The sequence below is a fragment of the Scyliorhinus torazame genome, chromosome 2 (genome assembly GCF_047496885.1).
Source record: "Scyliorhinus torazame isolate Kashiwa2021f chromosome 2, sScyTor2.1, whole genome shotgun sequence".
NCBI classification, from domain to species: Eukaryota; Metazoa; Chordata; class Chondrichthyes; order Carcharhiniformes; family Scyliorhinidae; genus Scyliorhinus; species Scyliorhinus torazame.
Genome location: NC_092708.1, coordinates 353059121 through 353083823, shown reverse-complemented (window position 1 = coordinate 353083823; position 24703 = coordinate 353059121). Strand labels below are relative to the sequence as shown.

General features: G+C 45.0%; 1 protein-coding gene across 6 annotated transcripts in view; it reads left to right on the top strand.

The window, feature by feature from the left end:
- Nucleotides 1-24703, top strand: part of LOC140403495 (echinoderm microtubule-associated protein-like 5) — a 415808-nt gene that overhangs the window by 165760 nt on the left and 225345 nt on the right. For all 6 annotated transcript variants that reach the window (XM_072491458.1, XM_072491449.1, XM_072491467.1 and 3 more), the window contains 7 exons: nt 2000-2256; nt 4307-4519; nt 10854-11021; nt 14112-14218; nt 17339-17457; nt 17960-18146; nt 21411-21516. In XM_072491458.1, the coding sequence (XP_072347559.1) occupies nt 2000-2256; nt 4307-4519; nt 10854-11021; nt 14112-14218; nt 17339-17457; nt 17960-18146; nt 21411-21516 (1157 nt within the window). The remainder of the gene's footprint in view (nt 1-1999; nt 2257-4306; nt 4520-10853; nt 11022-14111; nt 14219-17338; nt 17458-17959; nt 18147-21410; nt 21517-24703) is intronic.

Genomic DNA, 24703 nt, shown 5'->3' with positions numbered 1-24703 from the left:
CAAACCAGACTCCTCCTGACCAGTTGTTTGTTTTCCCTAGGGGAACTACCTCAAGGGCCTCACTTCCGCCCTGGCTGATGACACCGGGTCCAGTCCTCCTCCAAAAACACGTTAGGAGCCATAAGACCGACCCCCTGGTAGAGAGGGTCCAGCTCCTGCACTCCAACCCACACTATGGGTACGTCGAACACCCCGATGGCCGGCAAGATACCGTCTCCCTTCGGGACCTGGTGCCCGCAGGCTCCACCACCACTACCACTACTGCATCCCCCACACTATGTCCCGTCCAACCTCCCATGTTCACCCCTATATGGTTCCCGCGCTCCCTCCCACCCGCCGCACCGGTCCACAGGAATGAAGCTCCGGAAGAGCCGCTCCCGGAGTCCACGCCTGTGCCCGCTCTGGACCCAATTCCACAGCCACCCGAAGCGGCTGCAACACCAGTGCTTCGGCGGTCGCAACGTACGATCCGGGCACCGGACCGATTGAATCTATGAGCCCGTCAGCCCCGTCGGACTTCATTTTTTAAAACGGGGTGAATGTGGTGATGTATAATTACTGAGAATTCACCAGTGCACTGTATTATGTTATGTTATTAACCCTGTGGGCTCCACCTATGGGCCATTGTGTGGCTTCACCCATGGCTCCACCCCTTTAGAGGAAGTATAAGAGCAGCTGACCAGCGGGGCCACCTTCCGTATTGTACCTGTCGCAGGCAGGCACAGTTCTAAGCTGATTAAAACCACGGTTTACTTCTCCACGTGTCTTCGAGTGAATTGATGGTCGCATCACTGAGATTTTCCAGCATTTTCTCTTTTGTGTCAGATTCCAGCATCCGCAGTAATTTGCTTTTATTCTCATATGCTTCCTCTACTGCCCCCAGACTCTCAGGGCCGCCACTACCACCGGGCCTGTGGAGTACCAAGCTCGCAAGAACACCAGAGGAGACGTTACAAATGCCCCCAACTTGTGCCCTTACACGATGCCGCCTCTACTTGCTCCCATCTCCCTTCCCTCGGAGGGCATCATGATCACATTTAAGAGCCTTCTAACGTTGACCGTTAGCCGCCTGCCATTAACAAACCCCGTGTGGTCTTCCCTTATCACCTCCGGGACACAATCTTCTATTCTTGAGGCCAAGATTTTAGCCAGCAGTTTGGCATCAACATTCAGTCGGGAGATTGGCCTCTATGACCCGCATAGCTCTGGGTCTTTCTCCCGCTTCAGGATCAATGATATCATGGCCTCCAATCCCTCTACTACTTCTGCAATCCCGATCGGGGCTCTCAACCCCTCCACCAACCCTTCCTCCACCGTCGGAAACTCCAAACTCTCCAAGAATTGCCTCATCCCCTCCACCCCAGCTGGGGGTTCCGACTCATAAAGCCGACTATAAAACTCCTTAAACATCCCGTTCACCCCTGCTAGGTCTATGACCGTATTCCCTCCTCCGTCCTTCACTCTTCCTATCTCCCTGGCCGCCTCCCTTTTCTTTAGCTGGTGTGCAAGCATCCTGCTGGCCTTCTCCCCATACTCATATATCGCCCCCCTCGCCTTCCTCAGCTGTTCCACCACCTTCCCTGTAGATAACAAACCAAACTCCATCTGTAGATTCTGCCGCTCCTCCAATAACCCTGCCTCCGGGGCCTCCGAATATCTCCTGTCCACCTGGAGTATTTCCCTAACCAGCCTATCTACCTCTGCTCACTCCGCCTTCTCCTTATGGGCCCATACAGAACTTAGATCCCCCCCTAACCACTACCTTCAGCGCTTCCCACACTGTTGCTGCCGAGACTTCGTTTATTTCCAAGTAGTTCTGGATGGCCTCCCTCACACATCTGCACACATAGAAATTGTTTTAACAAGCATGCCATTTCATGCCATTCAATGGAATATAATACATTTTAAAACGTGGATCAGCAATTCAGTTAAGACCGTGTACTATTTTGAAGGCTGTACTTTGGACCAGTTTTATGATAAACTGCTTTTATTATTACAGAGATATGACTGAAGTTGTTCATATTAAGGATAGGAAAGAAGCAATTCATGAGTTAAAATATTCACCTGATGGATCATATTTGTCTGTGGGCTCAAATGACAGTTCCATTGATATCTATGGAGTTTTGCAACGATACAAAAAAGTTGGCGAGTGTTTTGGATCTTTGAGCTTCATCACTCATATGGATTGGTCAATGGATAGCAAATATTTGCAAACTAATGATGGTTCTGGAAAAAGACTGTTTTACAACATGCCAAGTAAGTTTCACCTTATTAAAAGAACATAAATGTGTAATTGCATGTTTACCTTTACTTAATTTGTTACTTTGTACTCTTAATGATTCTACCATGGTGCTTTAGAAAGGGATCAGAGCACACAGTACGTCAGTGTTTTTCAAACCTTTTTGCCTGGGACCCATTTTTACCAACTGGCCATCTTCGGGACCCACGCCAGCCTACCTTCGCGACCCACGCCGGTCGACCTACGCGACCCTCCATTTTCTCTTACCTTTAATGCGAGAGGTGAGCCTGGGCTTATATTCTGTAGTCTAGAGTAGCGAAGAATGAGAAATGACCTCATTGAAACAGGCATTATTCTCTCAGGACTCTACAGAGCAGATGCAGAATGTAAGCTTTCCTCAGATGGATGATTTACAGCCTGGGGATATAGTTGGCAAATTACAATGCGACGATTTTAGACATAGATGAGAAGGAATTACTTAACTCAAAAGTATTGTGAATCTTTTTAATCTCTAAAATTCACCATCAAAGAGAGTTCTTCAGGCTCAGCCTTTGAGCATATTCAAGACAGATGCAGGAAGACTGAATTGAATTTTTAAAAAAATCTTCTCCTGGGTCAGCGCGCTGACGTCAGGAGGAGGCGGTGTTTCTCTCTGGGCTCCGGGAATGCGCACTAATGACCGGGCACGCATGCGCAGCGAACCCGCATTTTCAAAGCCGTTCGCAGCCGACATTTTTAAAAGCCAGCTGCTGCGGCCATTGCGTCTGAATTTACACCATCGGGAATGCCATGATGGATGGCTCTGCGACCCTCCCGACATCCACACCCCACTTTGAAAATGCCTGCTGTAGGTCATGGGAGCAAAATTAAGAAGGTAACAGAGGAAACAATACTGCAGTCTGTAAAAGGATAAAATGACCCAGTGGTAGGGAGGTTGGGTGGGGTGGGGAGGAAGAAGAGGGGAAACTGAGAGGGAGTGAAAGATTTTGACAATGTGTTTAGGATATAGAACTGGACCAAATTGTGCAAACAGAGTGAAATAAGACCATGGATGGTTACAAAAATTAGAGTAGGAGTTTTAAATTTAAAATTCTATCCACTGGGAACCCCGGCGGGGGTCAACAGAGGACAGTGAAGATAAATGATTCAAGTATATGATCTAGATGTTTGATCATTGTGATTCCTCCTTCAAAAGTGGCTGGCAGTTAAAAACAAAAAGCCTGTTTTTTATACTTGTGTGACTGTATTTACTCAAATACAGAGGTTCAGGACCATTAACAATATCAGAGAGAGAAAGATTTATTTAGTTGAGACCCTTTGTTAGAACTGGAAAAAAAGATTCAAGCCACTGAACTAATCAAAATTATCTGATGAGAAGATGAATCCTGGAATTCATTTTGAGGTAGTTTCACTCACCTTTTTACTTTTCATTTTGATCCTTTCCACAGGCCAAAACTGTCCTCGTACATCGATCCCAAATGATCTCACACCAGCATTTAACTACAGATCTATTTCACAGATAGTTTTCCTCATTAGCACAGAACTCCCGACAAAGTTAAAATCTAGGCACATGCTTCTGTATGGAAACCTTAATCATTCTCAGTCTCGTTCAGCTCATTAAAGGGACTTGGTGATGTGATTTAACAACTATCCAAAACTTCTTCCTGTTCTCTCCTTTCACATGCCAGAGCAGACTTGATGGAGCATGGTAGCTCAGTGGTTAGCCCTGTTGCTTCACAGCGCCAGGAAATTCCCGGCTTGGGTCAATGTCTGCGCAGAGTCTGCTCGTTCTCCCTGTGTCTGCGTGGGTTTCCTCTGGGTGCTCCAGTTTCCTCCCACAAGTCCCGAAAGACGTGCTGTTAAGTGAATTGGACATTCTGAATTCTTCCTTAGTATACCCGAACAGGCGCCATAGTCTGGCGACTAGGGGATTTTCACAGAAACTTCATTGCAGTGTTAATGTAAGTCTACTTGTGACAATAATAAAGATTATTATTATTGTATCTATCTCCATCAGTTTGTTTCAGATTTATTTACTGGTGTCTTTTTGTTTTTATGCTATTTCAGGTGGTAAGGAAATTACAAATAAAGAAGACATAAAGGATGTTCAGTGGGCAACTTGGACTTGTGTATTGGGTCCAAATGTGAATGGAATATGGCCCAAATATTTAGATGTTAATGGTATTAATTCAGTGGATGCAAATTTTAAGGATCATGTTCTCGTTACCGGAGATGATTATGGATTAGTAAAACTTTTTCGATACCCTGGTTTCAAAAAAGGTATTAAAAAAATTATTTGAATGTTATGGTTTATAATTTTTGTTAGTTATTTTTTATATTCCTTAATCCAGGTCTCCGTGTAAAAATGAGGTTGGTTTCTCTCTTTCTGTGAACCAAGGCAATAAAAAACAGTCATGAAATATCATTCCTCCTTCAGAACATGTTAACCAGTGTACCAGAAGGAACAAATAACATCAGCAGGAGGGGAATAGATGGAAATTTATCATGTAATTCAAGGTAGAAGAAATGGCACACAAGGCAAAGAGTGCCACTGAGAAGTTGTTTATTTGTTTATGTTGTAGAAAATGCCTTCTTGTGTTACAAAATCACAGAAGACTTGTATTCGCAATCTTTACAGGAAAATACTTATTGTGACATGCAATTAAGACACATCAGTTCCATTGTTTCGCTTATCAATTGTTAGTTTAGCATCTTCTGCAACCACAGGAGTTTCATATTAACTAACTCCTTGACCCTAAATGTCTGTTCAACAGGCCACTTCCATAAAACTGCAACTGCAGCTCTTTCATCCTTGTGTTATTGTCAGATTAGCTATTTTCCCATCATGCTTTGTAAACACTCGACTGTTGACCATCCAGCTACAGTATTGTTCATTGCTGTAAGTTTCCATCATAACAGCAGAGTGATTTTATTCTTTTGGCAGTACCAGATATAAATTTATTTTAAGGGAATAGAATGCAGTAATTTGTGGCTGTGTGGTGTAATTAGTGCTGTGAAAATACACACTATCTTGAATTTTACGTGGCTACAGTATAATTTCAGCCCTGTGAGAAAAGAATCCTCAACATTCAGAGAATGGATATATGTGCCAATTCTTCCCCTAAGATTTAAAGACCAGCTAACCAGGAACGTAGCTCTGTAGGTCTGCCAATGCACAGAACTATGTGATGGATTTCAAGGTGACCTGCAGCAATTTACATTTGACAGTATAACTACTTTCAGTGCACTGCACTCCACTTGACCTACCAGGTTTAAGTCTTTAAATGTGAGAAAACTACACGGTTGTATCCCTTTGTATAGTATCAAAATAATTGTTTTGTTGGCTGCATTCAAAGAGAACTCTTCCGGAAAACTGGATATCTCTTCCCAGTGTTGTGCACAATTGTGGGAGATGAGTTGGTGATATGCACATCTTTATTTGATGCCTTGTGTGAGTGTAAGTAGTACTTGTCGCTGCTGTTGAGTTTTCAGAAACACTTTAAATATTTTAATTAAAAACAGTAACCATTACAGTTGTACAAGGCCAAACGGTACAAACATTAATATTGCGTTGGAGAAACTGGGTACCTTCCCCCCGTATCGATGTCAGAAGCACTTTATTGAGAAGGAAGCTAAAATTGACTGGCTGAACATTGATATCCATCAGTTTTAATCACTCGTGCAAATGCATGTCGTCTAATGTGTATATATGCGCAAATAGACAAACATCTAAAAAGTTCAGAACCTTTCTAGTTAAACACGTTTATGATATATACACCAACTTACTAAGGATTGCAAATGTAGATATAGAGCCAGTAAAATCCTCTATGACCTGCACCAAGTAGGCACACTCTAGCTGTTTGAAAGCAAGCTCAGCAAACCAGTGTACTGACATTTTTGGAACAACTTAACAAAGGCTTATATTCAATGTTGCTCAAGTAGTCAGTTTTCCTTTGGGTCATGAGCTTTTTTGAAGCTGTTGATCTGCTTTTGATAGTTTTCTAGGTTAGAATGCATACATTTATTCAATAGCCATTGGAAATTACTAACCAGACATATTGGACAAGATTCCCCGTTTGGGAGACTATGGCCGGAGCCGGGTCGGAGAATCCCTGGGGGGGTGCGAGAATCGCACTGCGCGGCACCAACGCCAGCTCGCCGATTCTCCGGTGCCGATTTTTGGGTGCCTGCGGATCGCCACCGCGCCGGTCGGGGGCCATTGAAAGCAGCCCCCCCGGCGATTCGACGGGCCAAATGCCCGCCGAGTTTGGCCGAGTCCCGCAAGACGTGGGTTACTCTGGTCCCACACGGCGGGACCTGGAAGGTGTGTTTGCAGGGGCTGTCCTGGAGGGGCGCGCGGGGGGGATCCGACCCCGGGGGGGGGCCTCCACAGTGGCTTGGCCCGTGATCGGGGCCTACCGATTGGCGGGTGGGCTGGTTCCGTGGGGGCCTATGTTCCTCCATGCTGGGCCCCTGAAGGGCTCCGCTATATTGCCCGGGGGCCGGCGCGGAGACGGGAACACACGCGCATGTGCGGAATCATGCCGGCCATTCCGCGCATGCACGTAATCACGCCGGCCGTTGCGCGCATGCGCGGACTCGCGCCGGCAGTTCCGCGCGGGCTGAAGCTGCGAGGACCACTCCGGCGCCGACCTAGCCCCTGAGGAAGGGGAGCATCCCTGATTATCGGGGACCTTTGATGCCGGAGTGGTTGGCGCCGCTTTTCACGCCGGAGTCAGAACCTGGCCGCGGGATTGGTGAATCCCGGCCTATGTTCTCCCACCGGAGATAAATTGCCTCCAATTTACGCTTGCACTGGGAGCAGCGCTCAGAGGCAATTCACTCTCCCTTGCCATGCAAATTTATGCATGCCGGGGACTGCAAGGGATTCCCTCACAAATCCTGCTATCAGGCCGCCATTTTGAGCTGACAGCCAAATAGCGAGGTCTGGTGGTTGGTTCCCCCTTGCAGTGCAATCCCCCCCCCCCCACAGTACGCACGCATGAGGGTGACCTGACTCCACCAGAGACCCCCCACTTCCTCTTTTTCTCAGCAGAAAATACTGCTTCTGATGTGGTCAAGAGCTGCCAATCATAACTAGATGTTTATAAACATTATGGTTAGTTTCACAGCAGGGTACTTGAGATCCTTTCAGGCATGAAGGCTAATGAAATTAAACAATCCAGACATATGGCTGTCTGGAAGTGTCAGTCACAGCCTAGTAAAAGCAATTTCACTGGTTAGCACTGCTGCCTCACGGCGCTGAAGACCCGGGTTCGATCCCAGCTCCCAGTGTGGAGTTTGCACCTTCTCCCCGTGTCTGCGTGGTCTCACCACCACAACCCGAAGATGTGCAGGGTAGGTGGATTGGCCATACTAAGTTGCCCCTTAATTGGAAAAAAATAATTGGGCACTGTAAATTTAAAAAAAAGCAATTTCTCATTGATGTGAATAAAATCCTTGCAGATCAAAGGATCTGAAGGGGTTTTAAACTCATTTGATGCGGCTTTTGCTTTCTAGGAATTTATAGCTGCTGCATTCTGTGCCTGAGGCAGCAGGTGTAGGAGACATGTGAGTTTTAAAGCAGTGACTTTTTTCACTGTTTCAGCCTGTTATGGGGGGGATCTGTGTTTTGAAGGGGTCTCTGATGGGGGGTCTGATGGGTGTGGTGTCAGGCTTTGCATTTTGGGGTCCACCAATGGACTTTGGGGGCACCTACCTTAAAACCTTACCCCCTTGGCCCACCACGCCAGGGCCATACTGACAAATACCTGCGTCAATCCACGCCCATGTGAATCCCAGACCAGAGATTCACAGAGGCGTGGAGAATCTGGCGTCCAACCTGTTAATAGGATGTAAATGGGTCAATTTGATGTATTTGCATCCTCCCGCTGGTGTGGGGTATGAACCTTGATACTGCCGGAGCATTGGACCACTTTTTGCCCGACACTGGATTCTCTGCCCGATCATGGATCTCTCTGCCGGTGTCGGGCAGCAGAGAATCCAGCCCACTGTTTCATTCACAATGCATTCTGTTATGTTTGTTTCATGAAACAATTTCATGAGGGAAAATTTGTTTAATTGCAATAGTATTTCTGTTTAACTATCTTTTGTGGTTTGCTCAATCTGTTATGCTACAAGTAAGAGCCATTTGTATTGTGAGCACTGTTCAAAGTGTAATTCCTAAATCATTTATACTTCTGAAGACGTTTGTCTCAGAAACATTTGTGTTTCCTTTTATATTTGTTTATATTATCTTAGTGCTATTAATGCTGCATGGAGCAAAATAAATCGTTCAATGTTAATGATTCAGAAATATTTAGGGTTCTAAAAAATTGTCTATTGATACTTCGGTACTTTCTGCTCTTGATTCTTCAGGGACAAAAGACAATTAGTTCAAAGTCAATGGGCTGGATTCTCCGCAGCCACGCGCCAAAATCGTGTTCGGCACGGGGGCGGAGATTCCAATTTCACGCCGAAATTGGGCCCAGTGCCGGTCCGGCGATTCTCCGGGACCCGAAAATTGGCTTGATCACAGAGTACCCCGTGCGGCTGGGGACCCATTGCTAGAGACCCACACAGCGATAGTCCACTCCTGATCGGCGTGGAACTAACCACCTATTGCCGGTCGGGATGCTCGTGTGGCAGCTGCGGACTCAGTCTGCAGCCACCCTGGTGGGGAGCGGGGGAACGAACACCCGGGGGTGGGGGGGGGGCCTTATAGGTGACAGGGGGACAGATCCGCACGGTCGGATGCTCAGTCGCGCGGCCAATCGGGGGGGTCTACATTTTCAATCTGCCTCCGCGGTCTGAGTCCGCCGTGGCGCTCAGCGCGGTCGCTGGAGGCCGCCGCTGTGCGCATGCGTGGACTCAAAACCGGAAGTGCGGGGGTCCGTATCCGCGTGAATTACTCTGGGTCCTAGCTAGCCACCTGCAAGTCACTGAATCAGCTCATCTTTTATGCAGGAAACTCCAGCGTTTTTACGCTAGCGTGGGGACATAGTCCCATTTTGGAAGAATCCAGCCCTATGTTTCAAAAATATTTTCTGTCAAAAAAGCTTGATAACCTTTTCCCTCAAGAATAATTCTGAGAGGTACTGTATTTAAGTGCTGCAATTTCAGCTGGTCACTGAACTTTTTAAACTAGTCTTTCAAAGAATACCTATTTGAAAATAACGTTATTTTTAATGCAAGAATATAAAAAGATACTCAGCTGGTAGTTAATGTAGATGCAAATAAGCTAGTGTTGTTGATGTTTCCCCATAGACGATAAATAGTAAGTAATTCATTGGACTGTCTCAGAACACTTTCAACCGATTATTTTGGACAGACTTTGATCTCTTTCCTGGCAAGTGATTAAATGTACAGACATGGACAGGGAAATTTTGGAAGTAATGCTGATGTGAGGCAGTCGGGCAGCAAAGGCTACAAGAGGGTAGACTGAATGGCAGAATACCCCACAATTATTGTTCTTAAATCATGTAGGATAACACTTTGGGAAAGTGCGGCCGTTTCTTACCTTTGTGTAATAGTACAAAATAAAATTGCACTTTTTGAATCGCACCATAACTGTTAACAGTTATCTGATCATAACATAACTGATATTCTGTATAAGTACATTACTGTGAAATAAAGTAGCTTATAAATTCATATCCCACTTTGTCTCGCCAAGTGATTGCTCTGTCTGCCTTCGAGGAGACTGAGGAAGCCCAAATACCCAGCTCAAATAGCAGGGTACTATTTTTCTGCACCTGGGTTATGCTATCACATATAGGCAAGGGACAGTGTCAGGTGGATGTACCTTTAAGAAATGAGTGTTTATCAAATAGCTGCAGTGATGTCAGTGTGTGGGTGGAGCTGGGCTGACTGTCTTTCAGTTTCGTTTTTGAGCTGGCAGATGCAGTGAGTTTTTGGTTTCGTTTTCAGAGGTGGCGAGCTGCCGGCAAAGCAAGCAGCTGTATAATGATCTCTCTCTCCACAAGCTAAGGAATGTCTCCAGATCATTGATGACTTCAAAGTAATACCTGTTTCTGTAGAGCATTTAAACCTGCTGTCTTTATTTTAAAAAGGGTTTAATTTGTGGATGTTGTTTGGGAAGTTATTAAGGGTTACCTATAGAATATTGTATTTGGGAAAGTATCAGTGTATGTAGTTGATAAGATATTTACTGTGTGTTTATAAAATGTTAACTGGATTCCTAGAATAAACCTTGTTTTGTTTTAAACATACTTTAGCTCTCTGTTGCATCACACCTGTAAAGTGGGCCCTTGTGCTCCCCATAACCAAAATCTATTTAAAGTTGTGGCTCAGGTGAACCCCATGATATACTTTGGTGTTTTCTAAACCCTGGCCCATAATAACAGTGTGAGTTCACTCCCATTAATGTAAGGTGCTCAGACCACTTGTGAAAATAGCTGTTGCCGCTGAACCTGAGGCATTACCTATTAGCATGGGCAGATGCATATGTAATAAACAATTGAAGTTAAGAATGAGGTTGCAATGTTTTTGAGGTTCTGAGAGTGGTAGAAATAAGTAAATGAGAAATTGTTTTTCAGATTTGAAATTGTTCGCAGGCGGTACACTGTTTCCTACAGAAATGTAATTTACTTTACAGGAGCAAAGTTTAAAAAATACATCGGTCATTCAGCACATGTGACCAATGTGAGATGGTCTTATGATTACCAGTGGGTTATTTCGATTGGTGGAGCAGATCATTCAGTTTTCCAGTGGCAACTTATCCCTGAAAGAAAGTCCAAAGAATTTCTTCATATTGTCCTTCAAGGTGAGCAAGCAGTTCAATTACGCACTTGAAACTGCATTGTTAATTTACTGCACTAATCACATCGCAAATTTGAGGTAATTTTAACCTAACCTGGAAAACAGAGGGATTGATTCGCCTGCCCATTTTACATAAAGCTGGTGAGGTGTAAAGTGAGTGGGTATTTTGATCCAGCCTGTTCCTTGCTGGGAAAAATAGGTTCTTATTAAAGCAGAGAAGGCCAAAAGGGGTTTTGATTGTCGTGTTCGAAATCATGAAAGGTTTATATGGAGTATGCAAAGAAAAACTAGTTCCAGTGGTTGAGGGCTGATAACCAGAGCGCACAGATTTAATGTGATTGGCGATAGAACCAAACGTGATATGAGAAAAAACTTTTGATGCCAGAAAAGTGATGCCTGATTAAATGGATACAGATTCAGTGGTGGCCTTCAAAAGGGAAATGGATAAATACTTGAAAGAGAGAAATCGCAGGGATATATGGAAAAGCAGATGAGTGGGACTAATGGATTACTCTCTGAAAGAGTCCACACAGACTTGATGGGATGAATAGCCTGCTTTGCAGTACAATTGGAAGAAGTCTGTCTTTCAAGTTTTGCAAAGCATCTTGCAGTAGCACCTTGGAATGTACTTCAGCCGTTGTGTGAAAAATCTTGGAACTTTCTTGCACACTCTCCCTCATGCACTCTCTTGTCCGTGTGTTTCACTCAGTTTGTTGCGCTCTTACCTTTTGAGCTTGAAGATCATAGGTTTTAGCCCAAGTTCCAAGATTTGAGCACATAATCTAGGCTGACACCAGTGCAGCACTCAAGAAGTTCTACATTGGCAGAGGTGCCTTATTTCAGATGACACATCACAATAAGGCCATGTTTACCAATTTGGGTAATTGTTAAAGTTTCCATAGTGCTATTTGAAGAAGAGCAAAGAGCGTTCTTGATGTCTTGACCAACATTTTTGCTTCCATCAGCAGTACCAAAATCAGATGAACTTGGGCATCTGCTATTTACAGAACCTTGTTGTATACTAATTAATTTGCATGGATGACAACTGTTTGAACTATTTAAAAAAACTTAGTGGTTGTAAAATACTTTGGAACATGGTGAGATTATAAGGTGTCGCATACATGCAAGTTAATTCCTTCTGTTTTGTCTGTGGTAGTTGATCAGTCAGACAAGCAAGGCTAAAATTATAGTAATCTACCTGCTGTAGTCTCTTGAAGTAAATGCTATGCAAAAGCATTTTTTTGAAAGAGTAGAATTGAATGGTTCAGAAATAGTACATTGAGTAAAATGTGTTGTAATGAACTTAATTTAAGCAATAAACAAAAATTTTGATTGCTGTACTAGCAGAATACAAATCTGACAGTATAATGACAGAATTGTATAATTTTCTAGTCAGAATGCACTTAGACATTTTGTGTAGAATTCTATGGAAAATATTCATGTCAGTGGATTGGATAGTGTTACGACCACAGCAAATGTTATTTGCTGAACAAGCCAAATCCTAGAGAGAAACTTGGCTTACTGATCATAACTTTTTGTGTGTTCTGAAAATGAGGAGAAACCTACTGAGCACAGCAACGCAGAATTCCAGAACCAATTTTGGGATTCAAAAAAATTGTTAAGAAGATTAACTAGGTTTTAAAGACTTTTTAACCAGAAGAAAAGAAAACTTAAGCGCACAAGATTAAAGTTGCATAGTTATAACCTTCTTATAAAACATTTCCCAAAGCATCACTTGGTCAGAATATCCAAGTAAACAGCTTCTTGTCAACATTCCCTTAAAGATTTTAACTATGAATATCCAGCAATATTATTCAAGCAAAACTGCTGTCACTTTAGTAAGGGTATACTGCACAACTACTCACTCTCTTCCACACTGATGTGGGAATCCAAGAATATTTCAAAACAACACTGCTTTCTGCAACAAAAAACATTTGAGGCTTGACTGGATGGCTGATTCAAACTTTGCACCTTCTTGCAGCACAGAGATGTTCCCAAGAGATCCTCCAAACAGCCAACCCAACTCAGCTCAACATTTTTCCTTCCTTAACTATCTTTTTTCCCTTTCGTCTTTGATTGTCCATTGACCACGGCGCCTCATGGAACTTTTCCAAAATATATAAAAACTTCATGTTTTTCCTATAGCCTCCCCTTTCGATCAAATGATATTTAATAACCTCCCCTTGTTTACTTAAAACCTTTGCAAGCTGTACAAGTTTTTTACTCCTTTGAAATTTAACAACCGAAAAGCCAAGTTTCTAACTATCTCCTAATACAAATTTCTAAACTTAACCTATTAAATCCACCATATTGTTGCTTCCTATTGCAAATACATGCATTTAGAACCTCTGTCTCTTTTATCTCTCCATCTCCAAGACAAGTTGTCTCCATTAATCATTCTCCGGTTTAATTAAATAATTTATTCACACACAGGCTTCTTTATACAATAACACAATATTCCCCCAAAATATTGGAAAAGATCCCTCTTCACAATACATAAAAGCCATGACATTGCTCCCTGGTATCAGAGAATTGAGTTGAAATGGTATTTCTGGGCATCTATGTCTCTAGTTAATCTTTTAGCTGAGCCCCAGCTCCCTATGTCCCAGAGAGTGTATTCATAGGTACATATTGCCGTCTGCCCAGAGTAATGGAGAACCTTCTTCGGTTTTTCAGAATGAGAGTACACTGAACTTAGGCTTTAAATTGTTGAACAGATCTTTAAGTATTTACTAATAGAGCAAATGAATAGTGGGACAATAACAAAATGTGTATTTGCATAGTCATAATTAAGATTTGTTAACAACAACAACTTGCATTTATATAGCATTTTTAATGTAGTAAAATAACCCAAGACGTTTAACAGCAGTGGTGTCATACTTTATTCCATACTGATCCATTTAAAGAGATATTAGGACAGTTGACCAAAAGCTTTTCCAAAGAAGGTTTTAAGGAATACCTTAAAGGAGGAGAGGGGGAGAGACTTAGGGAGGGAGGCTCAGACAGTTGATGGCACACCCACCAATGATGGACTTTACATTAAATAATCTATTTTGTTTTAATTTGAGGTTAAAGTTATCCGTCTCAATTACAGAAAGTGTTGCAGACTCCAATAGTGATCAGTCTGACTCTGATCAGTCTGACGTACCAGAACTTGATTCTGAGATTGAACAAGAACTACAGATAAGTTATCATCGACAGGTAAGTTATGTATTTATAAATTGCATTAACAAAGCATTTTTACAGCATATTTAGAAAGCAAAATCTGTGTAAGTAACAGAAAGGAATGATACTTATAGTTCAATTTGGCATCTCTGTACTGAATACTTACCAGGGGCTGGTTTAGCACAGGCTAAATCGCTGGCTTTTAAAGCAGCCCAAGGCAGGACAGCAGCACGGTTCAATTCCCGTACTAGCCTCCCCAAACAGGCGCCGGAATGTGGCGACTAGGGGCTTTTCACAGTAACTTCATTCAAAGCCTACTTGTGACAATAAGCGATTTTCATTTCATTTCATTTTCAATTGACATTTTGGGCAGGACTTTCCAGCCAATCCCGCCAGCTGGAACTTCTGGTCCCACCAAAGTCGATCCCAACTGCTGGTTCTCCGGCGGCGGGATGGGTGAGACATGTAAGTTGTCATTAACTTTGAAGGGACCAGAAGATCCCGCTGACGACCAATGGCGAGCCACCTCTGCCACGAGAAAACCACTGCAGGGGGATTGGAAAATTCCAGTCTTACTCTCAAAAGGCACTTGTTAATATAATTTTAAATAAAATTACAGTCATAACCTTTGGATGTATGTTCCACTGCAAATGACTGTCAATTGCATATTGCATTCAAGTTAATGTCCTGCCTCCCACTTAGAATCAAATGTGCAAATAATCATTAATGACTCCAAATGTAGTTTACATTTTGAGATAAAAATAGATTGAAGTGTCAGCTCTCTGCTAATGTAACAAAATATGACAACATAAATTTTAAATTAGCAGGTAGTTCAGTGATGAGCTGGAGCAGTGTGAGGCTACAACTTGGCGGTGGCCTCTTTATTGGAATCATAGAAATCACAACACAGATTGAAGCCATTCAGTCTATCACAGCTGAGCTAGCTCTTTTATTCTAGGGCTCCGGTCCCCCATCCACGTGTTTCTTGGCGGTGCGCCATTCGCTGGTGATGGGATTCTCCTTACGCGCGCCACTTTCAAGCCACCCCACGCCGCCGGGAAACAAATTGGCAGGAGTACGCTGCTGGCGGGAACAGAGAATCCCAATGGCCGGAGAATGCCATCCCTACTCATATTCCTTTTATCTTACATTCCCTAATTTTCCTTCCATTCTTTTGCTTTCGATGCAAGCCTTTATCCTACCTCATGCGTGTGCCTTTGCTGCCATCTCATTTTTCATCCAACATGACCCCTGCCCCTATAAATCCCAGGCATATCTGATGTAGCTATGGTGAGACTATGAGGGCAGCACGGTGGCACAGTGATCAGCACCAGGGACCTGGGTTCAATTCTGTCCTTGGGTCACTGTCTGTGTGACGTTTGTGAATTCTTCCCGTGTCTGTGTATGTTTCCTCTGGGTGCGTCGGTTTCCTCCCGTGGTTCAAAGATGTGCGGGTTAGGTGGATTGGCCACGCTAAATTGCCCCTTACTCTCCAGGGATGTATAAGTTAGGTTATGAGGTTACTGGGATAGGGCAGGGTGGACAGGGAATGGACATAGCACGGTAGCACAGTGGGTAGCACTGTTGCTTTGCAGATCCAGGGTCCCAGGTTCGATTCCCGGCTTGGGTCACTGTCTTTGTGGAGTCTGCACGTCCTCCCCGTGTCTGCATGGGTTTCCTTCGGGCACTCCGGTTTCCTTCCACAAGTCCCGAAAGACATGGGCCGGGATTCTCCGTGCCTCCATGCCGCAATCGTGCTCGGCATGGGGGTGGAGAATGGGCATCAGACCCACGATCGGGTCCGACGCCGCTTCCGCGATTCCCCGGGACCGGAGAATCAACGGCAATCGTGTGTGCGTGGTTGACGCGACGCCGGTCGGGGGCCATTGAAAGAGGCCCCCGCGGCGATTCTCCGCCGAGATCCCGCCGTCGTGGTGCACCCATGGTTCCACCCGACGGGAGCTCGGCGTGGCAGCTGCGGATTCAGTCTGCGGCCGCCCTGGTGGGGGGGCGGGGGAATCTATCACCGGGGGGGGGCCTCCAGGACGGCCAGGCTTGCGATCGGGAGCCACTGATCGGCCGGCGCACACGATCTGGGGGGGCCTATATTGTCGGGGCCAGCCCGCGTGTGGGTCGGCCATGTCGCGCAGGGCCACCATCGCAGGTCGCCACCGCACATATGCGCAGACCTGCGGCCGGAAGTGCAGGGCCCCGTATCGGCAGCCAGAGCTACGAGGAGCACTTCGGGGCCCTGCTAGCCCCCTGCAAAACAGAGAATCATTCTGGACTTTCTCCAGGAAAGTCCAGAGTGATTCACGTCCATTATCTCGCTGGTGTGGGGACATAGCCCCATTATCAGAGAATTCTGCCCATGCTGTTCAGTTTTTGGACATTCTGAATTCTCCCTCTTCCCGAACAGGCGCTGGAATTTGGTGACTAGCGGCTTTTCACTTTAACTTTATGTGGGTAGAGTGCTCATTCGAGGTATCAGTGCAGACTCGATGGGCCAAATGGCCTCCTTCTTCACTGTAGGGATTCTATGATTTAGACCCGTAGCCTTGTTCTGCCCAGTGTTCAGTCAGGTATCTGATGTTGTGACTTCTGAATAGACTAGTATCCTTGCATACTGACAGACAGAGGCCCTGGCCGGCCACAATTCCATTGCCATAATGGGGACCCAGGAATTTTGGGGCTTTAAAAAAAAAAATCTTTCTTAATAACTGTAAAGCCCTTAATCTTTGCTGTTCTCTTTCTATGTTTTTCATCATTTTTATAATGGGAGCAGCCAGAGCTCCATGGAACACTTCCATATATAGTCTAAGACATTTCTGGGACAAATACATCACTTCCTTGAGTTTATAGTCAATGCCACAAAGTATGAAATCCTGAATTCCAATTATCTGTTTGTGGCCATTTTAATCTGTTCTGGCAACTTTAAGTATAAATGTATCTATTTAGTGTAGTTGTGAGTCATTTTGCGTGATAGTATATGTGGTGCATCAGATTCTCTAATGAAAGAACAGGAAATCCTGGAATGTGGTTTTCTCCCACAGAGAAGCTTAAACTCTATTCTAATCATCTCACTTTTCTAGTTGCACCACTTTAATGTGTAAATGTTTCCTTCTAATAGTTGGAAATTTGTTTTTCTTTCAATAGATTTACAAAGAAGACCTACCTCAGCTTAAAGAGAAAAGCAAAGAAAAGCGTCAAGCAGCAACTTCAAAGAAACGGGACAAACCTCCGGATAGCAGTGTGCGCTTACATTTTGTTCATGGGTAGGATGTTCTTGAAAGCATACTATTTTTGAAATGGTTCAATTCAATGAGCCAATACCTGTAGTAACGTTCTTCACTTAACGAGCTGTATCCGCAAACTGAACAGATTGATGGCTACCAAATCTGGGAGGCTCCGGAAGGTGTTCTATCCGACTGTAACTGTCAACTTATTTGTCCTGTGGACGCACACTTAACAAGGCTGCTAACTGACCCTCTATTTAAGGCTTGACACTACAACATAGGCGACTCTTGACACATTTGCCAGCCTCCTCATCATTATACCAAGGATAAGTTAAAGAACAAACAATCCCACAAGGTAAAATTAATGAGCTGACAACAACCTTAAAATCTAATTGAAGGAGTGAAGTTTCACTCGTTTTATCCACTAGCACATTTCTCCCACAGATGTTAGAAAGATATGTCTGTGAGGAATGACAGAAGAAAACACGGTATAGGAATAAAAATTGACATTACCACTATGTAACTTTCTTTTATCTTTCAGTTACAGGGGCTATGACTGCAGGAACAATCTATTTTACACTCAAACTGGAGAGATTGTATACCATGTTGCAGCAGTAGGAATAGTATATAATCGTCAACAGAATATACAACGATTCTACCTTGGCCATGATGATGACATTGTCTGTCTCGCAATTCATCCTTTAAAGGATTATATATCAACAGGCCAGGTAGTGCATGTTTATTTAAATAACTATTGATGGGAGAGGATCGCACAGTGGGTGTACTTTGTTAAATATTAAGTATTTCTCCCAGTTGTAAATTTTTTTTTAAAGGTGTATGAAGAACTCCTGGCTAGTAGGAAATATTAATTTTGCATTTTCTTCACCATTTTGTGCCTCAACTCACAGGATGGAGTTGCAGTTGCGATGGCGTTTACAAAACCTTCAAGGATTATGCCCTGAAATCACAATGGGGATCCAATCTAGATACTGATGAGATGGTATCAAACCCAGAAAAGTCTGAATGGTTTGATAGCCGATCAATTCAGATTTTTATTTTCTTGTCCAGGCATCTCTGATTGCTAACTAAACCAGCCAACCCTACTCCAAAAGAAACCTTATGGACGTCAGTCCCTGTGAAATATTAACTGGAAATGCTCAGCAGGTCAGGTCAGCTGTTGCTGGATATTTCCAACATTTTTGGTTTTCCAACATCAAGTGGGTTTGCCTTTTGTATTAGTTCCCATGAGATGTGTTTCATGACTGACATGGGTGTTGGCCACTAATGTCTCCACTAATATAAACTTTAACACTCCAGCTTCCTTGCAGCCATGAACATCTTTCTCTGGCTTTGTCTTGGGATTTTTCTCCTCTGTTATTACCAGTTCTGCTTCAGTGAGAGAAGTCTTTTGTCCACACAATAATGTTTTCGCTGTTAGTGTTGATGTTTAATTTTAATGTCAAATTTAAAATTCTAAGTTAAGTTCAGAAGATTCTTCATATCTGGGGCGTCATTCTCCGACCCCCCGCCGGGTCGGAGAATGGCCGTTGGCCGCCGTGAATCCCGCCCCCGCCGAAGTCTCCGGTACAGGAGATTGGGCGGGGGCGGGAATCGGGCCGCGCCGGTTGGCGGGACCCCCCGCTCAATTCTCCGGCCCGAGTGGGCCGAAGTCCCGCCCAGAAATTGCCTGTCCCGCCGGCGTAAATCAAAGCTGGTATGTACCGGCGGGACCAGGCGGCGTGGGCGGGATCCGGGGTCCTGGGGGGGACGCAGGGCGATCTGACCCCGGGGGGTGCCCCCACGGTGGCCTGGCCTGCGATCGGGGCCCACCGATCCGCGGGCGGGCCTGTGCCGTGGGGGCACTCTTTCCCTTCCGCCTCCGCCACGGCCTCCACCATGGCGAAGGAGGAAGTGACTCTCCCCACTGCGCATGCGCGGGAAACTGTCGGCGGCCGCTGACGCTCCCGCGCATGCGCCGCATTTCCGCACCAGCTGGCGGGGCAACAAACGCCATTTCCGCCAGCTGGCGGGGCGGAAATCCCTCCGGCGCCGGCCTAGCCCCTCAATGTTGGGGCTCGGCCCCCAAAGATGCGGAGCATTCCGCACCTTTGGGACGGCGCGATGCCCGTCTGATTGGCGCCGTTTTTGGCGCCAGTCGGCGGACATCGCGCCGTTGGGGGAGAATTTCGCCCCTGATCACCAGATATACTGCTACAGCAACTTTTCATTATCTGATTTAGCTACAGATTGGAATCTGCATTGCAATGTTGAAGGCTATTATAGAGCATCATAGAAATAACATTGAAATAATGTCATTTAAAATGGAGATGTCTGTTCAGTCAGACAAACTATTTGACAATGTGAGGACCTTTGTGGCTATATGTTTTCCCCTGCAGAGCCCATAATGTCATTCTTCTTACAGTGCTATAATGAATGGATCACTAAATGTACCATTACACAGCTTGTACTGCTGATTATCAGATCAATTGCATCCACTAGTACAAGTGCAAAGAAAATATTGCGGATGCTGAAATAAAGACAGAATTGCTAGAATCGCTCAACGTGTCTGGTAGCATCTGTGGAGAGAGAACCCGTTTATAATTCAGATCATTCAAGAGCACAAAATTGCATTCTTGGAGACAACTTTAACAGAGATTCAATAGTTCTGTTTGAGGCAGGAGGAGTTAGTGAGGCAAAAAGTATCAACATGAAGAAATGAATAGAGTCCTTCAAAGGTAAGAGGTGGTAGCTATTGATTTGATTTGGGAATCCATGAATAATTGAACAAAGATTTTCACTGCCACATTAAAGGAAATGGTAGAGATTGATAGCAAGTCAGCAGACGAGAGCTGTCTTGTTAATACACTTCAATCAAATTTTCCTTCTCACTACAGGAAAACTCTATCGATTGTATTCCTGCGGGAGTGAGACCAAGACTGGCAATTCCACAAAGCCTTGGTTTGAAGTGACATCCTAGCATTCTGTGGTTCTAATCAAAGACACCACTCAATTTTATATATAATATTCAATATTTGAAAGTTTGTTTGGGGAATTAAAAAGGGGGTGGAGATAGTTAGGCAAACTATTATTTCTTATTGCACTTTTTGGTTGATGAGTACCTGTTGCTGGCTGTCAGGGTGTGATACGTCTGGCTAACATTAAATAGTCTTCACAGAATAACTTATCATTTAGAGAGTCTGACACTTTCAAATGGGCATATTTGTTTAGGAGTTACTGCTTTGGTAGCAGCTATCCATGATTTGTGCTGTATAATTAGCTGTCATGGTGATCATTCTTCAATTTTAATTATAAGCCTGTTATCATACATATCTTGTTGTCTAATACTCTGTTTAAATTGGAAAATGTTTGTAAACTATAATTCTGAAACAAAATCCTATTCTTTGCATCTTGAGCTTGCTGCCCATGCCCTTTCAACTCTTGAGCTCCTCTGGGATTACATTCTAATTTGAAACTGATCTTTTCAGTAATTAGAAATTAACATAACAATGTCTGTTGTAGCATTAATACGTAGCAGAAACTTTCAGATTCAATTTCCAGTTTATATTGAACTGGCTGATCTGAACACATCATTTATAGTTAGCCTGGAATAAAGAGTAAGGAATGAACAGGATTTAAGCTCCATATTGCTATTCAGTGACTTCAAAAGTGCGTGCATGTGAGCAAACTAGGGGAGAACAGGATTAGGCTGTAATGCATTCCGTTTGAATAAACTGCTGACATTAACTATCTAGGATTATACATGAAGAATGGTTACAAAAAACGAGATGACAAACCCTTGTCCAGATTAGGAATGTCCATATAGTGAAAAAAAAATCTTTCTGATATTTCCTCTGAATAAGTAACTTATTCAGTTGTTACTGTGAAGTACGCTTCCATTTCTATTAATAGAGCAGAGTTATTTTCATATTACACCATAAAAAAATCTCTTGACAACTGTAAATAAGAATTGTAAATTAGTTTCCTCTGTTTAGGTGAGTCGCGATTCTGCAATTCATATCTGGGATACAGAGCTATTGAAGCCATTATCGATTTTAAAAGGACATCACCAGTTTGGAGTTTGTGCAGTAGATTTTTCAGGTAAAGGATAACATTATTTATTATAATCTTGTACTCGTGCTGCATAATAAAGGCAAATTCTAAACATACAAATATTCAACAACATTTGGTGCCGCCCTATGAATTCCTTCATCGCCAATGCTGTCACCAAATGTGAGCCTCCTTGTATTTGTATACAGTACAATATGTAAATCCTGCTAGTGAATTTTTGATACTTCTGCATGTTTAATAACTATATGCAAAATATTTCCTTGCTAAGAATTCCTGGGCGCGATTCTCCAAAATGGAGACAAAGTCCCGACGCCGGAGTGAAAACCGGAGTGTTTCACTCCGGCGTCGGAGTCCGCTCCCAGTCCCCTATTCTCCCGCCCCCGGGGGGCTAGGAGCGGCGTCGCGTAAATTACGTCACCCGCGCATGTGCGGTTGCCGTCCGCCCTGAGGCCGCCCCACAAGAAGATGGCGGATGGATCTTGCGAGGTGGCGGAGGAAAGGAGGTCCTCCTTTAGAGAGGCCAGCCCGCCGATCGGTGGGCACCGATCGCAGGCCAGACCCCATTGGAGCCCCCCCGGTGCAGGACCCCCCCCCCCCCCACAGGCCGCCCCCCAGCATTCCCGCGCAGTTCCCGCCGGCAGCAACCAGGTGTGGCCGGCGCCGGCGGGAACCTGTCATGTTGGAGCGGCCGCTTGGCCCATCCGGGCCGGAGAATCGCTGCTCACCTTTTGCAAACAGCGAGCGGCGATTCTCCCAGCGGCCAGCCGTGATTCTTGCCGCGCTGGTTTGGGGGGTGGGCGGGAGAATCGCGTGCGGGTGTAGGGGCAGCATGGCGGGACACGCGCGGCGCCCCGGTGATTCTCCCACCTGGCATGGGGGGGGAAGGAGAATTCCGCCCCTATTTTTTTAGACTTCAATATTCAACAGTGAATGCTTACATTGCTATCTGAACTCTTAGCTTCAATGTTGATTAAAGTAGACTAAAGTTTAGGCAGCACCTATGTGCATTTATATAGTGCCTTTACAGGGGGAAAACATCCCAAGGTGCTTTGCAGGAGAATATGCAGACAAAAATTAAATGCCGAGACAATAGAACAGGTGGCCAAAAGTTTTGTTAAAGAGGTAGGTTTTAAGGAACATCTGAAAAGAGGAGATGTGGGTAGAGAGGTTTAGGGAGGGAATTGCAGAGCGTAAGGGGCCGGACAATCAAAAGCGGGCAGCATAATCAAAGACCCCTACCACCCGGCTTACTCACTCTTCCAACTTCTTCCATCGGGCAGGAGATACAGAAGTCTGAGAACACGCACAAACAGACTCAATAACAGCTTCTTCCCCGCTGTTACCAGACTCCTAAATCACCGTCTTATGGACTGACATCATTTACACTACACCCCTGTATGCTTCATCCGATGTCGGTGCTTATGTTGTTACATTGTGTACCTTGCGTTGCCCTATTATGTATTTTCTTTTATTCCCTTTTCTTCCCATGTACTTAATGATCTGTTGAGCTGCTCGCAGAAAAATACTTTTCACTGTATCTCGGTACACGTGACAATAAACAAATCCAATCCAATCCAAGGAGAGGGACATGACAGATGTTGAGGTTAGGGATGGGTATATGAATATTCTAGGACATGTCAGCATAATGAAGGAGGACGTTTTGGATATCTTAAAATGCATTAAAGTAGACAAGTCCCCTGGGTCAGATGGGATATATCCCAGGTTACTGTGGGAGGCAAGAGAGGAAATAGCTAGGGCCTTAACATATCTTTGCATCATCTTTGACCACAGGCGAAGTTCCAGAGGACTGAAGAATAGCCAATGTTGTCCCTTTGTTTAAGAAGGGAAGCAGGGATAATCCAGGTAATTATAGGCCGGTGAGCCTTAAGTCAGTGGTGGGAAGCTGTTGGAGAAGATACTGAGGGACAGGGTTTATTCACATTTAGAAGAGAATGGACTTGTTAGTGATAGGCAATATGGTTTTGTACGGGGCAGGTCATGTCTTAACAACTTGATAGAGTTGTTGAGGAGGTGACAAAACAAATTGATGAGGTAAAGGCTGTGGATGTCGTCTACATGGACTTTAGTAAGGCATTTGACAAGGTCCTCATGGTAGACTGGTACAAAAAGTAAAGTCGCATGGGATTCGGGGTGTGCTAGCTAGATGGATAAAGAACTGGCCTGGCAACAAGAGACAGAGTAACAATGGAAGGGAGTATTTCAGAATGGAGATCTGTACTTGTGGTGTTCCACAGGGATCAGTACTGGGACCAATGTTGTTTGTAATATGTATAAATGATCTGGAGGAAAATGTAGATTGCCAAATTAGAAAGTTTGCAGCTGACACTAAGATAGGTGGAGTTGCAGATAGTGAAGGGGACTTTCAGAGAATACAGCAGAATAAAGACAGATTGGAGAGTTGGGCAGAGAAATGGCAAATGGAGGGCGCAATTCTCCCATCGGGAGTCTAAGTGCTGGCGCTGGAACCGGAGTGTTTCACTCCGGCGTCGGAGCCTGCTCCCAGCCCCCTATTCTCCCGCCCCCGGGGGGCTAGGAGCGGCGTTGCGTCATTTACGTGTACCGGGCCTTGGCGCCGCGTAAAAGCGGTGCCGTGTAAATGACGTCACCCGCGCATGCGCGGTTGCCCTCCTCCCCGAGGCCGCCCCACAAAAAGATGTCGGATGGATCTTCCGGGGCAACGGAGGAAAGGGGGTCCTCCTTCAGAGAAGCCAGCCTGCCGATCGGTGGGCACCAATCACGGGCCAGACTCCATTTGAGGCTCCCCCCGGTGCAGGAACCCCCCCCCCCCCCCACAGGCCGCCCCCCCAGCGTTCCCGCGCTGTTCCCGCCGGCAGCGACCAGGTGTGGACGGCGCCGGCCGGAACCCGTCGTATTGTGCAGGCCGCTCGGCCCATCCGGGCCGGAGAATCGCCGCTCGCCCGTTGCAAAGGGCGAGCGGCAATTCTCCCATCAGCCAGTCGTGATTCTCGCGCCGCCGGTTTGGGGGGGGGGGGGAGAATCGCGTCCGGGCGGCGTGGCGGGACACGCGCAGCGCCCCGGCGATTCTCCCACCCGCCGTGGGGGGGGAGAATTCCGCCCGGAGTTCAATCTGGAGAAATGCGAGTTGATGTATTTTGGAAGACCAAATTCAGGTCTAAATTATACAGTAAATGGCAGAACCCTTAAAAACATTGACATACAGAGGGATCTGGGCGTT